Here is a 15,786-nt window from a genome sequence, read left to right on the forward strand (position 1 = left end):
TAAAGACAATAAAAAGGGATAGAGTAGGAACTGCCTCTGTCCTCTTCATTCTTTTTTTCCTTTTTTTCCTTTTTTTTTCCCCTGCAAAGGTTGGAATTTTGTGCTTTTCCCTGGGTAGGGAAGAGCAGCAACAGCTGCCTCTCTGCTGGGAGAGGTGCAGAGCTGCCCTGGGGCAGTGAGGGGCTGCAGGGCCATGCTGTGCCCCCATGCCAACCCCAGCCACACTGAGGGGATAGGGGGCTGGCACTGAGGGAGGGCGGCTGGGGGGACACATCCTGGTGCTGCTGGTGCCTGGAGAAACCAGCCCAGCGTGTGCCAGAGGTGCCCACGCGTGAGGAGGCCAACCCAGGCTGTCCTAGAGCTGTCCACGCGTGAGGAGGCCAAGCCAGGCTGTCCCAGTGCTCTCGAGTGTGAGGAGGCCAGCCCAGGCTGTCCCAGTGCTCCCGTGGCTGGGGCAGCTGAGGGTCAATGGGGCTGAGGCTGTTTCCACAGCAGTGCTCAAAGAGGGCACAGGAGCAGCTGCTCCAGGCACGGGGACCTGCAATTTGGGTCACAATCCTGTTTAGGGTCTCAGGTCACGTCCAAGCCAGGATGGGAAACCTTTATCTGTGTGAGTGGCCGGGGGCACCTCCTGGTACCTCTGGCTGTGCCAGCTGTGCCATGGGCACTGAGGCTCCCACAGGGCCCATGTCGCCCAAAGCCCTGTCCCCTCTGAGCCCAGGCTTGCGGAGCAAAGCCAGGGATGGGAGTTCTCCTGTGGCTGAAATCAAACACCCAAGTTCCTTCAGCCCCTTCCTTTGACATCCCCACATCAGGAGCCCCAGGCTGTGCCGGTGCCCCCCGCCCAGCCCTCCCGCCCCACAGATCCACAGCAGCCTGAGGAGGAACATCTAGAAGCTTTATTTCAACCCTTTACAATAGTAAGAATCACAACATCAAGTCAGGAAATGTTGCTAAGGAGACGACGCTCGTACAGCCCCCGGGGTGGGGAGACACAAAGGCAGAAGCAACCGCTGGGCTCCCCCCTGAGCTGCTGCCTCACACCGAGCACTGATCTCCCCTCACAGCCCCCGCCTCCCCACCACGGTGCAGGGACCGCGGAGTCCCCCCTCCTCGGGCACGCCCTGCAGAATAATCCAATAATCCTATGACACAAAATAATAATAACACGTCACATTTAGAGAACACGTCACGCGCTGCTCGCGCCTCACAACAGCCCGGTGAGGTAAAATTGAATCCCCCCCACCTTTGCAGATGGGGAAACTGAGGCAGAGAGGTTGAGTGGCTTCCCGAGGGAGCCGAGGGCCGGGATCGCCCTCCGGGGCGCTGCCCCGAGCCCTCGTGCCCGGCCGCACGCCCCAGCCCGCGGTCACTGCGCTCGCTCCTTGGTGCTCTGCGTGAGGGAGAGCGGGGGCTGCGGGCGGCCGGGCGGGGACGGCGAGGGGCGCTGCGGCCTCGTGTGTGATCTCGGCCGGCGGGACCCGTGCGAGGAGGGCGGAAGGTGAGCGCTGCCAGGCTGGGGCTCAGGCGGGGAGGGAGGAGGGAGAGCCGGAGCCCCTCAGAGCCCTTTCCATGCTGCTGCTGCTGCTGCTGCCGCCCGGAGCCTCCTCTGCCCCACCCGCCGGCTCCGCGGGCCACGAGGCCTTGGGGACATTACCCCTCAGCCTGGAGGCCGCTCAGCCCCTTGGGGGATATTTCCCCTCAGCCTGGAGGTCACTCGGCCTTGGGGGATATTTCCCCTCAGCCTGGAGGCGACTCAGCCTTGAGGGACATTTCCCCTCGGCCTGGAGGCCGCTCGGCCTCGGGGACATTTCTCCAAGCCTCGAGGCTGCTGAGCCCCAGCGCGGCCGCTCGGCCTCAGCGAGGCCTCGGCTCCGCGGGGACTCGGCCCTGCCCTCAGGGGAGGCCCCGTCACCCCAAGGACGCCACCGACACCAAGCTCCAAGAAAAGTAGGAATTCTGCCTAGACACGAACACGTGAGGCCCGGGGCCCCTCTCACACACCACACTACGCGGGGACAGCGCGAGGGGCAGCGTAGAAAACTACATTCAGTTTGCGGCCGGGAGCCGAGCGGGAGCCACGCTGGGGCGGCCGCGGCCTCGAGCCCACCAACTCGGTTACTCGAATGTTGCTGTTTAACAGTACAAAAAGCCCAAAGAACTGTGGATGCCACTGATATGCCGAGAGGCGTCGGGCTCCGGCTGCTGCCGGCCGGGGAAGGCTCCGGCCGCCCGGAGGAAGCGCGGCCCCGCCGGGGTGGAGCTCGCACCCGGCCCCGCCGCTTCCCCCAGCCCTGCGGCAGCTCAGCCCCTCCAGAGCGCCGCTCCTCGCCCTGAGCTCTGCAAAGGCCTTTGCCGAGCATCCTGCCCGGAGCCAGCCACCAGCCTGGCCCCGCTCAGCCCCTGCCCAGCCCACAGTGCCCCCAGTGCGGCCAAAGGCAGGACCCCCGGCGCCAGCTCGGGACAGGAACGTGTACATTCAACTTGCATCTCATTCAGAGCTCAGCTCCTGTTTCCCCCCGGATTCGCTGCCTCCAGCCCTCGATGGAGCCACCGGCGCCCGCAGCCCCTTCCCCAGCAGCGTTAAGGTCTCAGCACTACCCAGCTCATCCCACCTCTCCAGACAGGAAACTAAAGTCATTCCCACCACACACGGCTCCTTCCCAGCCTAGCAATATGTACAGCCGCTTCCTCAAAGTTAAAAAAGAAATCCGTATTAAAACTGAAGCTGTCCTAGAAACACCACGGCAAACTAGTGTATCTGGATTTAGTTCATCAGCTAAACACAGGCACAACAAGTGTTAGAGAAGTGGCACAGAAGCACGGGCCGGGGGTGAGCTGGGCCGGGGTTTGGGCAGGGACAGCCTGGGCACCGCACGCAGCCACCGCGCCCGGCCAGGGCCGCCCGGCGCTCGGGGAATCATCGGGAATCGGAGAAAAGCAGTGCAGGGAGGTGACTCACTGTCCCTTTGCAGCGGGGCAGGGCTGTTTGCTTTTTGCAATCTCAGAAGATAAAGTGCAATGTTGCCACTTGCTTTCCTCCTGCAGTCCCCGAACCGGGACCGGCTGCTTCCCTTTGCCCGGGGCCTCACCTGGGCACCCTGGGAATACCATCCTGAGGGACCCCGGGAATGTCATCCTGGGGCATCCCAGGGAATCTCATCCCGGGGCATCCCAGGCCACCATCCCTGGGGTGCCCCAGGAAGAGCAGCAAGAGGAACAAGACATCTCAGCCTGCACCTCCTCTTTGGTTGCCCCGCACATCTCCGGCTGCCGCCAGCTCACAAACGCTGCTCCCAGCGCCCCTCCCGGCCGGTGAGCCTGGAGCTCGGCTCCAGCCCTGCCGAGGCCACCCCGGCTGGTCACAGGCTGGGAACAGAGGCTCCAGGCTCACCGTCCTGCCGAGGGGCTCACCCTGCTCCTCTCCTCTCCTAATTCTCCCTCAATTCAAGTGTTGGAAAAAAAAAATCGACCAAAGCAAAGGCAAGGCTGCCAAGCTGAAGCTGGTGTGTAGAATTTAGCAGTAAAGAAAGAAGGAAGCGTCACGGGAGGGCAGTGATATATACCGGCACACGGGGATCGAGCAGGGCTCCGGGGAGCGGGGCCGGCTCCAGCTCCTCCTCCGGGAACGCCGGGGACACAGGGACACACAGGGAGGGCACGGAGCGACGGCGCGGCCGCCTGCCCCGCTGGGGTCACAGGGATGCGGAGGGGAGTGGGGAGGTGGGGAGGAGGAGGAGGAGGAAAAGGAGGAGGAGAAGGAGGAGGAAGACGAAGGGAAGCACTGGGAGGTCTCTGGGTATATATAACCGCCCCTTTCAGGTGCAAATCTGCATCGTTTAAATTTGTTATCAGATGAAAAAGCACTTATGAAACTACCAGACGACTTTGATGCAAACTAGTACATTTTAATGCCATTTTATTAGAAACCATGCAAACTTTAATATAAAAAATACAAGTGCAATAAGAATCTTTGTGTGTAAATACAGATTCCGGGTTATCGTGTCGTTGTTGGCTTCCCAAAGAAATACTCCCACAAGCACGAGAAGCTGCAGGCTTCCCTCTGTCCCCTCCTGGAGCAGCCCCCCTTAGCACACACCTGGTTCAGTTCTCTTTGATCCCAGTGTTTTGTTATTCTGCTTGCCTTTTTTTTTTTCGTTTCTTTAAATTAGTTCGACCACCCAAGAACACTTTTCTTTTGTTTTAATTTATTTACATTTCGTTTCTTTAGTGTCATTTGAAACGAGGAGCTCCAAGAGTGGTTAGATCTCCTTCCTAGTCAGAGCTGCACCTGCCTGGCACCGACCCTGCCCTGCTGCCCCCGGGATGAGCTCCCTGCTCATCCCGGCTCGCTCGGGTCCCCCTCCACCACCCCAAAACCGCACACCCCGCGCTGCCCACACCCCCACGGACCTGACCTGCTGCAGCCTCGCAACCCCCGGCCCGCGCCCTCCCGCCCCGCCACGGCCGCCTCCTGCTCCCTCCGGCCTCGGCCCGGGACAACGGGACCCATCCCAGGGCTCGGCCGTGCCGCTAATAAATAAACCATAAACCACCTCGGCAGAAGGCACCCGCGGAGGGCTCGCGAGCCTCAATTAACACATCTCGAGCATCAATTACACATCTCGAGGTCAACACAGGCTCCACCTGAGCTCTCACAGCAAGTTCGCCCTTTACACATTCCTGTGCCTTTCTTTCCGGACATGGCTTAATCCCATGAACTCGCTCCATCGTTTTAAAATATTAAAAAGAAAAAACCCCAAACAACAACAAAGAAGTTACAACGGCTGGATATGTCAGTAAGAAGCCAGCACGGCAGCAGCGGTTAAATGTCCCTACTCTCCTACGGGTCGGAAAAGAAGGAAAGAGAAAAGGAAACTTAGCACGGGTTCGAACACGATAAATCATCAACACTTCGTCACAAAGAATAAAAGGTTCAAGTCAACAGTTAAAACAGCCTAACGAGTGTGGAGGGGATTTATCAGCATCCCACAGGCGGCAGAAACTGAAGCGGCGAGGAGGGAAGGGGTTAAAAAAAGAGACAGAAAGAAAGATCACAGCTTATCCCTGTTAACTCGGCCTGGCCCCGAAGCCAGGGCTCGGCTCTGCCCTGCCCTGGCACGGGCCGGAGTAGCTCGGGCCGCCCCGAGGCGCAGCAACCCCCGGGAGTCCCGGGCCAGCGGGAGGGCAGGACAGGGAGAGAAGGAGGGAGGGGAGCCCTGCCCGGCCGCCGAGGGACCCCAGCCCGGGCGGGCCCGAGGAGCATCGGCCCCTTCCCACCCAAAGGCAGAGCCGGGTTAAGAGGGCCAAGCTGGGGTCCCCGGGGCGCGGAGCGGGGCCGGGGGTCACAAGCCTTGCTGGGAGGGCGCGGCCGGCGGCGGTGACGGGAGGCGACGGAGCCCAGGCTGTCGCTGGCGGAGGTGCTACGCCGGGGGCAGGTGCTGCTGGAAAGGGTGGGGGGTTTGGAGACGACGATTTCCGCTCCGTGGTCTGTTCGAGCCTTGGCCTTCGCACGGAACGTCAGCTTGTGAGACTCAATCTGCAGCGACACAAGGGCAGGGGACAAGGGGACACGGGGAGAGGAGGAGACAAGGGACAGGAGGGGAATGGAAGACGATACCATAATGTCATCATTAGATGCCTGGAAGATAAAAGGCAATTTTCTGAATTAAAAGCAAGGCACGACAACCCCGCAGACGTCGCTGGCAGCGGTCGGGGGCTGCGGTGGCAGCGACGCCGCCGCGCCCGGGGCTGCCGGGCTCCCTCCCCCGGCCCCGGGCGGGGCCCCGGCACTTACTTGTTTCTTGGATGTGAGTGTCGAGGCTCTGCATTTCCCTTTGTTCGGCGGTGCCGAGGGCGGCCAGGGCCGGCCCCACGCCGTTCTCCCGCAGCGCGGGGGCCGCGGGCAGCGCGCCCGGCTCCGGCCCCGTTCCGTTGGTCGCCGGGAGCTGCGCCGGCTCCGCGCCGCCCTCCTGCAATGACAGCGCGGCCACGGGTCAGCACCACGGCGAGGGAAGGGTGCGGGGACGGGAGGGGATGGCAGCGGCAATCTCGGCTCCTGGGAAAGCAAATCCTGCCCGGCCCTGCGGGGTCTGACGGACCCCGGGCCCTGGAGCTCCTCGGGTCACGGAGCTGAGCTGCCACACTCACAGCTGGCACAGGGAATGCCAGGGACAAACCCCCGTGTTCTGGGGCCGAGGGCTGGCTGTGGGGCCACTGCTGTGACACTGGATCATGACCTGGGGACACCCACAGCAGCTGTGGCTGCCCCTGGATCCCTGGCAGTGCCCAGGCCAGGCTGGACAGGGCTTGGGGCACCCTGGGACAGTGGCAGGTGTCCCTGGATGATCCTCAGGGTCCCTTCCAGCCCAAACCACTCCAGCATTCTGTGTTCCCAGCTCCTGGTGGGTCCCAAACCAGCAGGGCCAGGCTCACACAAGGAGCCCCTTTCCCCTCCATGCTGAGCCATGGGCCAGGACTGAGAGCTCAGGGAGAATCCAGAATCCCCTCCTGCTCTGGTCCCACAGCAGAGCTGCTCATCCCACTGGGCTCAGCAGCTGTCCCTGGGCCTGGAGCAGAGCTGAGCCCTCCTGCCCTTGGAGGGGACTCTGCTGCCCTGGGCATCCCAGGGGTGACAGAAACCCTTGGCAAGGCCTTGGGACAGCAGCAGCACTGCCAGCACCGACACCCAGGGAGGGGAAACAGCCCACAGTCACAGTCAGACTGAATCTGAGCAGGTGAGAATCTGGAACTTGGGTGGAAGCACCACTCAACTCCCCAGCACACACCGGTGCACACACCAGGAACTCCAATTCACTGGAATTCTGTTACAGAAAGTTCCAGATCCCTGCCAAGGCTTCTCCAGCTCCTTCCAGCCTTCCCTGAGCCACGATTTGCCAGGATGGAGTTTCCAGACAGGGCTGGAGCCGGGAGAACCTGAGCAGTGGCCATGCCCTCTGCCCTTGCTTTGCCAGGAATGCCTGAGCTCCATCCCCCGGGGAATCCTGCTGCCCCAGCACTGGCACTGCTGCTTTCAGTGCCCCCAGAATTCAACAGAGCAGCTCAGCCCAGCTCTGAGCCCTTCCTGCACACACAGAGCCTCACACAAGCCAGGGCTGGGGCACCCAGGGGATGCCAGTGCCTGGAGGGGTTTGTCCTGGGTCTGCCTGCCCTGCTGGCACTCTGAGGCTGCCCCCGAGGGGTTTTCTCTGCTTCCAGAACTTATTTAGAAACAGCAAAACGGCATCCTCTCAGACCTGTTTGGAGAGGGACTTTTCCCGAGGGCCTGGGGTGACAGGACACGGGGGATGGCCTTAGGCTGAAGGACAGCAGGGATGGATGGGGTATTGGGCAGGAATTGTTCCCTGGCAGGGTGGGCAGGCCCTGGCACAGGTGCCCAGGTCCAGCTGGATCCCTGGCAGTGCCCAAGGCCAGGCTGACACTGGGGTTTGCAGCAGCCTGGGGCAGTGGGAGGTGACCCTCCCATGGCAGGAGTGTCACAAGTCCCTTCCAGTGACTCCCTGAGCACAATTCCTGCTCCCTGGGGTTGTGCCAGGCCCACACATCCCTCGGGGAGGGAATGTCCCCTCCCTGGGCACAGATGTCCCATTGCTGCAGCCAGACCTGGAACATGCAGAGCCGAGGCTGGGGACAGTTTGTGCTCCTGTGGGAGAAGGGATGAATCAGCCCAAGAGCTGTGCTCTGTTCTCATCCCCACACAAACAAAACAGGGCTGAAGGATGGGCTGGACAGATCCCTTCCAGCTCAGGGCATTCCATGGCTCTGTAAATGCTCCTAAGACTGCCAGGTGCTCTCTCCAGCACAGAGCATGTGGATCTCAGGTGCTTTCACTGGGGGTGAAACTGCCAGCCCCTCTGCTGGGCATGGCCCTGCCAGCCCCTCTGCTGGGCACAGCCCCTGGCTGCCCCTCTGCTGGGCATGGCCCTGCCAGCCCCTCTGCTGGGCCCCCAGCCAGCAGAGATCCCTGCTCTCAGGTTCCAAGAAGAAGGATGGAGATGGGCAGTGCCAGCCCTTGGGAATGCCCAGCAGGGTCAGGCACCCCGAGCTGGGTCCAGCTCTCTCCTTTCCAGCCATCCTTGTCCTGGGCTCCATCCTCACCCAGGGGTGCACAGCACAGGCCCCAGGAGCGAGGAGGCTGTACCAGGCTGTGGAGGAGGAGCTGCACAGCAGCAGCAGAAGGACAAGAACTGGCTCAGAGCCATTCCCTGGCTGTGCCAGGTCCCTGCCCTCACCTTGACGGCCCCTCCGGCCGGTGAGTGTCCCACGTTGTCCAGAGATCCCACCTTGGCCTGGGCCTTCTCCTTGAAGTTCAGCTTCTGGTTCTCGATTTTGACGTCTCCTCCGCCTGCAGGGACAGGGAGCAGGGCTGAGTTTGGGGAAGGTCCCACCCAGTCCCACCCAGGAGCCCCTGGGGACCCCTCGGAGGAGGGACAGGACAAGTTCCACAGTCCCTGCCTCAGGAAAACTTCTGCAAGACCAAAGCTGGTGATTTCCAGCCGTGCCAGCAAACAGGGCCCTGGGGAATGCTGCACATCCAGACAGACAGGATAGAGAGAACTCTCTGATCTGCTCCTGAGGCTGCCTCCTCCAGCAGAGGTGTGAAATGTCACCCCCACCGTCCCTCACTGCTGCCATTCCAAGGCTGTGTCCCATCCCTGTCCCTGCCCAGGCCCCTCCAGCTCAGCCACCTGTGCTCTCAGCAGTGCCAGGGCACCTCCTGCTCTCAGCAGTGCCAGGGCACCTCCTGCTCCTCTGTGTCCCTGCCCTCCTCCCCTGCTGCTCCAGCCCTGGCATCCCTGGGCAGCCCTGCCTGCCTGGGCAGCTCCCCTGGCACACCCCATCTGCAGGAACACTGCAGGGAATGTGGAGGTCACAAACAGAGCTGAGAATTTAGCAAGGTTTTTCCAGAATGGAATAGATTGCAGAATTAGATATAGATAGACTCCTATAGATAGATATATATAGATATAGATATAGATACAGACAGATTAAGATAGAATAGATAAATTAGATAGATTCCCATTAACCACAGAATCCAGAATGGGCTGGGTTGGAAGGGACCTTAAGGATCCTCCAGTGCCACCCCTGCCATGGCAGGGACACCTCCCACTGTCCCAGGCTGCTCCCAGCCCCAGTGTCCAGCCTGGCCCTGGGCACTGCCAGGGATCCAGGGGCAGCCCCAGCTGCTCTGGGCACCTGTGCCAGGGCCTGCCCACCCTGCCAGGGAACAATTCCTAATTCCCAGTATCCCATCCAGCCCTGCCCTCTGGCAGTGGGAGCCATTCCCCTTGTCCTGGCACTCCAGGCCTTTGGAAGTCATCTCTCCCCATCTTTCTTGGCTCCCTTCAGGTCCTGGAAGGCCACGGTGAGGTCACCCCAAAACCTTCCCTTCTCAGGCTGAGCACTCCCAGCTCTCTCAGCCTTTCCTCCCAGGGGAATGCTCCATCCCTCTGACCACAGTGCTGCCTCCTTTACTGACAAATCAGTGCACAATCCCACAGATTGGAATCCTGGATCCTGAGGATGATTCCACCCCTCCTGCAAGGACAGGGCCACCTTTCCCTGGCTGCAGTGCCCATCCAGCAGCTTCTCCAAAGCCCAGCTCAAGTCTTGCTGAGCACAGCTCTGCCTCCCAGCGACATCATTAAAGCCTCAGCTCTGCCCTGGAAGCCTGGCACGGCCAACCATGGTGCAAAGCAAGGGCTTTGGTGCCACAGCTGAAGCCCTGGCAGGGTGGCAGTGCTCCCATCAGGCCTGGACAAGGCACTGATTGTCACCCTCAGCTCGTTACTGGATTGTCACTGCCCAGCACTGAGCTGGCAGAGGTCGTGCCCGTGGCACCACGTTCCCAGGGCCGGGAGCCCCTGGAGCCAGGGCTCCTGCCAGGGAGTACCCTGCTCTGACCTGGCAGCCTGGGCAGCCTGCAGGGCACTCCCAGGGGGACAAAGAGCAGCCTGAGGGTCTCCTTCCCAGCCTGAGGGGCTCCTTCCCATCTTGAGGGTCTCCTTCCCAGCCTGAGGGGCTCCTTCCCATCCTGAGGGTCTCCTTCCCAGCCTGAGGGGCTCCTTCCCTCCTGAGGGGCCCCCACCCAGCCTGAGGGGCTCCTTCCCATCCTGAGGGGCCCCCACCCAGCCTGAGGGGCTCCTTCCCATCCTGAGGGTCTCCTTCCCAGCCTGAGGGTCTCCTTCCCTCCTGAGGGGCTCCTTCCCAGCCTGAGGGGCTCCTTCCCAGCCTGAGGGGCTCCTTCCCTGCCTGGGCACTGAACCCTGGCCCTCGTGCCAGCAGCAGCGCTCCCGGCTGGAGAATGTGCCCAGGAACCAGGGGCAACCAAGGGCACTGAGCTGACCATCAGCTCCAGGATGCAACTGACCATCAGCTCCAGGACACTGAACTGACCATCAGCCCAAGGACACAACTGACCATCAGCTCCAGGACACTGAACTGACCATCAGCCCAAGGACACAACTGACCATCAGCTCCAGGACACTGAACTGACCATCAGCTCCAGGACACTGAACTGACCATCAGCCCAAGGACACAACTGACCATCAGCCCAAGGACACAACTGACCATCAGCTCCAGGACACTGAACTGACCATCAGCTCCAGGACACTGAACTGACCATCAGCCCAAGGACACAACTGACCATCAGCCCAAGGGCACTGAACTGACCATCAGCTCCAGGACACTGAACTGACCATCAGCTCAAGGACACAACTGACCATCAGCTCCAGGACACTGAACTGACCATCAGCCCAAAGACACAACTGACCATCAGCTCCAGGACACTGAACTGACCATCAGCCCAAAGACACAACTGACCATCAGCTCCAGGACACTGAACTGACCATCAGCTCCAGGACACTGAACTGACCATCAGCCCAAGGGCACTGAACTGACCATCAGCCCAAGGACACTGAGCTGACCATCAGCCCAAGGACACTGAGCTGACCATCAGCCCAAGGACACTGAGCTGACCATCAGCTTGGACACTGAGCTGACCATCCCTCAGGCCAAGCCAGGGGCCTCCAGCCCCAGCACCTTGGGCTGTGCCCAGCCTGGGGACACAATTGAGACTCCCAGGAATTCAGGCTGTGTTCTCAGCAGGGAGCAGGTAATTCCCACACCCATCCTAGAAAATCCACCCAGGGCCCAGAAGGGTTCCATGTGAGGCAGGAGCTGCTGTGGGCTCAAGGCTAAAAGGAGCCTGCTATGTGCTCTGAAGGACTGCAGGGAATTTCCTTTATCCTGCCATGTCCCATGACCATCCTGGGATGTTCTGAGTGCCCCAAAGCCTCTGTGAGCATGGATGGAGCTTCCTGGAATGGCTGTGGAAGCATCCCTGTGTTCCTTCTCAAATGAGCAGGAAAGGCAGAAATGAGCCAAAGCTGTACATTATCTTCACAGGCAAGAGGACATCCCACATCTCCTAATCCCCCTCTCTGCTCATCAAACCACCAGGAACTGTGGAAGAAGCATTTCTAGAAATTTCCACAAGCACTGGGGACACGCCCTGAAAGCAACAAGCCCCTAAAACTATTGCAGTCCCAATCCAGGGCTGTGTTTAAGGGACAAAACTTACAGGCAAATGAGGAAATGGCAAAATTCCTACCTGGCTTATGCTTGATATTTGCTTTAGATCCACACTTGGAGGACACTTTGGAGAGGTCGACTTTCTTGTTCTGGATCTGCACCTGGGGAGACAAAAAGCAGCAGCTGAGCACAGAGAAAGCCCTGCAGGCCAGAGGCTGTGCTCTGTGAGCCTGTGTCCCTGCTCTCACCCCTCCTCCTGCAGATTGCCAGAATCCTGCCTGCAATTCCTGTGCCACTGCAGCCCTGGGGTCACCCAGAGCCAAAGTGAGACAGAGCTGGGACAGACAGCAGGACAGAGGGACAGAACCATCCCAGGGCTGGGCTCGAGCACGGCCATGGGACACAGCAGCCCTGGGACAGGACAATAAAAGCTAAATCTGCTGCCAGGGTCCCCACAGGGCTCCTGCCCAGCCTGGGACACAGCCATGGCCTGGGGCCACCTCAGGGAGCCCTGCTGCAGGCCAGGGCTGTGCCACCAGCTCTGCTCTGTTCTGCACCACCACACACAGCCTGGGGAGAAGCTGCAGGGAGGGCTCAGAGCCCCTGGCAGGGCCTGGAGGGCTCCAGGAGAGCTGGAGAGGGACTGGGGACAAGGATGGAGGGACAGGACACAGGGAATGGCTCCCAGTGCCAGAGGGCAGGGATGGATGGGAGATTGGGAATTGGGAATTCCTGGCTGGGATGGAATTCCCAGAGCAGCTGTGCTCTGGCAGTGCCCCAGGCCAGGCTGGACAGGGCTTGGAGCAGCCTGGGACAGTGGGAGGTGTCCCTGCCATGGCAGGGGTGGCACTGGGTGGGATTTAAGGTCCCTCCACTCCAAGCAGCCTGGGATTCTCAGAGGGATCTGGTGCCCTGCTGGAATGCCCTGCTCCAGCAATCCACCCCTCTCCAGGACAAGGCCAGGGCTGAGAGCAGCCACCAGCTGGGAGCTGCAGGCTCAGAACTCCTGCTCCAGGTCAGGTCACAGAGCAAAGCCAAGGATTTCCTTTCCAATATGAGCAGAATTCCCTGACCACCAGCTGCTCTGGGAGTTTACTGGAGCTCTCAGGAGGATCTGCCAGAACTCCTCCAAGGGAATCAGGGATCCTGCTGCTCTGTGCCCAGGGAGGAGCCCCAGGATGCTGCAGGGGGAGCAGGACAGCCCAGCCCAGCTCCTGCCAGGTCCCACATCCCCAGCTCAGGGACACCCTCCAAAGGTCACTCACACACCCTGATTTGCTTTTCTCAGGAGTAAAGCTACTACAGCTTTAATCATCAGTCCTTGCTTGCTCAGAACTGAGCTGAGCTGAAATTTATTTCACAGAATGCCCCTGGAAATCTGCTGTTTGTTACCAGCTGTGTTCCTGACCTGAAACACAAACTGTCCCACCCTCAGGGAAGGGTCTGTTGGTAGCACTTCAGCAGGAGCTGGGTTTGCACCTTGGGATTGCACTCAGAGAGCCAAGCACAGACTCTGGTGCCAGAAATAAACTTTGGGGGTTTGGCTCAGGTGGGGAGTGAGCCCCAGCTCTTGTCTGATTTTGTGTCCCTGACCACATCCCAGAGCAGCCAAGCAGGACAAGCCAAAGGCCAGGGGAGCACAGGGACACTCCAAACTCCCTTCCCAAACCTCCTTCACCCACAGACACTGCCTGCACTTTGTGAAATCTACTCTGTTCTGCTGTCTTGGAACAGAAAACTTGCTCAGAGGTTGGACTCCATGGTCTTGGGGATCTTTTCCAACCTCAGTGGTTCTGAGAGAGGGAAATACTAAAAAAAAAAATCCAATGTTTTCCCCAGGAACTGAACTGTGTTTGTGTTTCTGGTGAGCAGCAACTGCAGCTGCTGCTCTTGTGCACAGCTCCTGGGGAATGTGGGCATGGACAGGAATGATCTCCATGGGCAGAGGGCAGGGTGGGCAGCCTGGGGCCACTGGGGTGGGGTGGGACAGCAGTGTCCACCCCTGGAGTGTCCCTGCCAGGCTGGACAGGGCTGGCAGCACCCTGGCACAGGGAAGGTGCCCCTGCCATGGCAGGGGTGGCACTCAATCATCTCTGAGTCCTTCCCAACACAAACCAGCCCTGGCCATCACCTCCTAAAGCTCCACCAGGAATTGTTTCTAAACCACAGCACTTGTCCACAGGATCCTGAAAGCTCTGACTGAAGGCCCAGACCAGAACAGACCTTCCAGACAGACCCAGCTGGGAATCCAACACTGGGAATTCTATCACAAGTGATCACCACAACTACCTGAGCAAGGAAGCATCTTGGAAGAGGTCACTAACATCACAGTGCTCCAAAGGGAGGGGGAAGATACAAAAATGAATAAATAAAAATAAAAACATCCACACCACCTGTGCTGGAGGGCTGGGAATGCTCTCCTGGAGCTGCTCTGGGAGCATTTGGAGCCTGGGAATGAGCTTTTGGTTCAGAAAATGCAGAATAAAGAGCTGCTTGGGGAGCTGAGCAAGGAGCAAAAGTGCAGTGGTGAAAGGAGGGTGTGGGAGAGGAGGAGAGGAGAGGAAAGCAGGGACAGAGCTGTGCCCAGGGCTGGGGATGGCTGGCAGTGCAGAGGGAAGGACAGGATGGTGACTCATGAGCAGAAGGACACTTCAGTGACACAGTTCATCAGGCAAGGCAGGATCCCCACATGCCAGCCCCATTTCTGCAGCCTGGAAGAGCAGGGAAGGCACCTGTGAGGCTCCTGAAAGGCTCAGCAAAAGGTGAAGTAGCAGCACTGAGGTGGTTTAAGAAATACAGCTCCTTGGAGAGCACGGCCAGGGAAATGCCAGCAGCTGCTCCAGAGCTGGCACAGGGGGGCCAAAGGCCCTTCTGGGACAGGCTGGGGACAGCACCAGGGGAACAGGCAGCAGGAACAGAATCAGGGCCCCAAAGCCCTGAGGGCTCCCCATGGACACCAGGGCTCCAGGCCAGCATTCCCAGGCATCCTGTGGGACCATTTCCATGGGAAACACTCCCAGAAACACAGTGTAAATCATGGAAACAGCAGAGAGCCACAAATCCCAAATCCCCAGAGCAGGGATGTGGGAAGGCAGCCTGGGTTCAGTGGCACAGGTGTGACTTCAGCATCTCTGGCCACCCTGGCAGCCAGCCTGGAGGGAAGCAGGTGTCAGGAACCCACATTTGGCTGCCACTTGCAAAGATCTGTGGAAAAATCAGTCATGGAGAGGTTCAGGCAGCTGGACATGGATTTCCCAGGAGGAGTGGCCCCAGCTGGCTCCACAGGCAGGTCCTGAGCAGGGTTTGTGTCACTGGGCACGTCAGCAGATGTGGTAGATGGACATCCCTGCTTGGGAACCCAGGATATTTAAACATCTCAGAACAAACTTTGTTAGGCTCAGGTCCTTCAGTGCCTTTGAAACCATCCAAAGTTTGCATTGCTGAACCAGCCCTGTGCCAAAGCAGCCCAGGTTTGTCAGAGCAGCACAGATCCACCCCAGGGACTGAGCCCCCTGCTCGTGCTCGCCCAGCCTGCCAGGGGCTGGACAGAGAACCTGGCTTACCTGGCAGACACCTGGAGCACCCCACACCCCAAACCAAGCTGCAGACACCACCAGATTAACTTTCTATTTTAATAAGCTCAGCCCTGCTGCCAGAGATACCGGCAGCCTTTAAATTTAGAAATTAATCTCAGCTCAAAGGTTAAGTCCCAGAGTCTTTGCCTGCTCCAAAGAACCTTTTATGAAACAAGGAGTGAATGAGTGTGGCTCCAGCTGGCCCTGGGAGCCAGGGGAGAGTTACAGGCACTGCCAGGCCATGATGGATCTGCTCTGGGGATGGAGGCTCCAGGCAGGTCAGGGGTGAGCTCAGACCCAGGCTCAGGCACATCCCCACCCCTGTGTGGGTCACAGCCAGCCCCGGGAGCAGGACCAGCCCAGGGTACAGGACCATTCCACAGAGCAGGACCAGCCCAGGGAGCAGGACCAGCCCAGGGAGCAGGACCAGCCCAGGGAGCAGGACCAGCCCAGGGAACAGGACCATTCCACAGAGCAGGACCAGCCCAGGGAGCAGGACCAGCCCAGGGAGCAGGACCAGCCCAGGGAACAGGACCAGCCCAGGGAACAGGACCATTCCACAGAGCAGGACCAGCCCAGGGAACAGGACCATTCCACAGAGCAGGACCAGCCCAGGGAGCAGGACCAGCCCAGGGTACAAGACCATTCCACAGAGCAG

The 15,786-nt window shown here is 59.8% G+C and overlaps 1 protein-coding gene across 5 annotated transcripts in view; it reads right to left on the minus strand.

Annotated features, from left to right (window-relative positions):
• Positions 1-4,411: 4,411 nt before the first annotated feature.
• The window catches only part of MAP4 (microtubule associated protein 4), a 150,969-nt gene continuing 139,594 nt past the window's right edge, over positions 4,412-15,786 (minus strand). Inside the window, exons 19-22 of one of the 5 annotated variants that reach the window (XM_058809682.1) lie at positions 11,633-11,714; positions 8,253-8,365; positions 5,798-5,972; positions 4,412-5,641 (exon numbers count right to left, since the gene is read on the minus strand). In XM_058809682.1, the coding sequence (XP_058665665.1) occupies positions 5,634-5,641; positions 5,798-5,972; positions 8,253-8,365; positions 11,633-11,714 (378 nt within the window). In that variant the 3' untranslated portion in view covers positions 4,412-5,633. The remainder of the gene's footprint in view (positions 5,642-5,797; positions 5,973-8,252; positions 8,366-11,632; positions 11,715-15,786) is intronic. The other 4 variants (XM_058809657.1, XM_058809675.1, XM_058809666.1 and 1 more) reach the window with 4 other exon arrangements.

This window comes from Ammospiza caudacuta, chromosome 1 (assembly GCF_027887145.1).
Source record: "Ammospiza caudacuta isolate bAmmCau1 chromosome 1, bAmmCau1.pri, whole genome shotgun sequence".
Classification (NCBI taxonomy): domain Eukaryota; kingdom Metazoa; phylum Chordata; class Aves; order Passeriformes; family Passerellidae; genus Ammospiza; species Ammospiza caudacuta.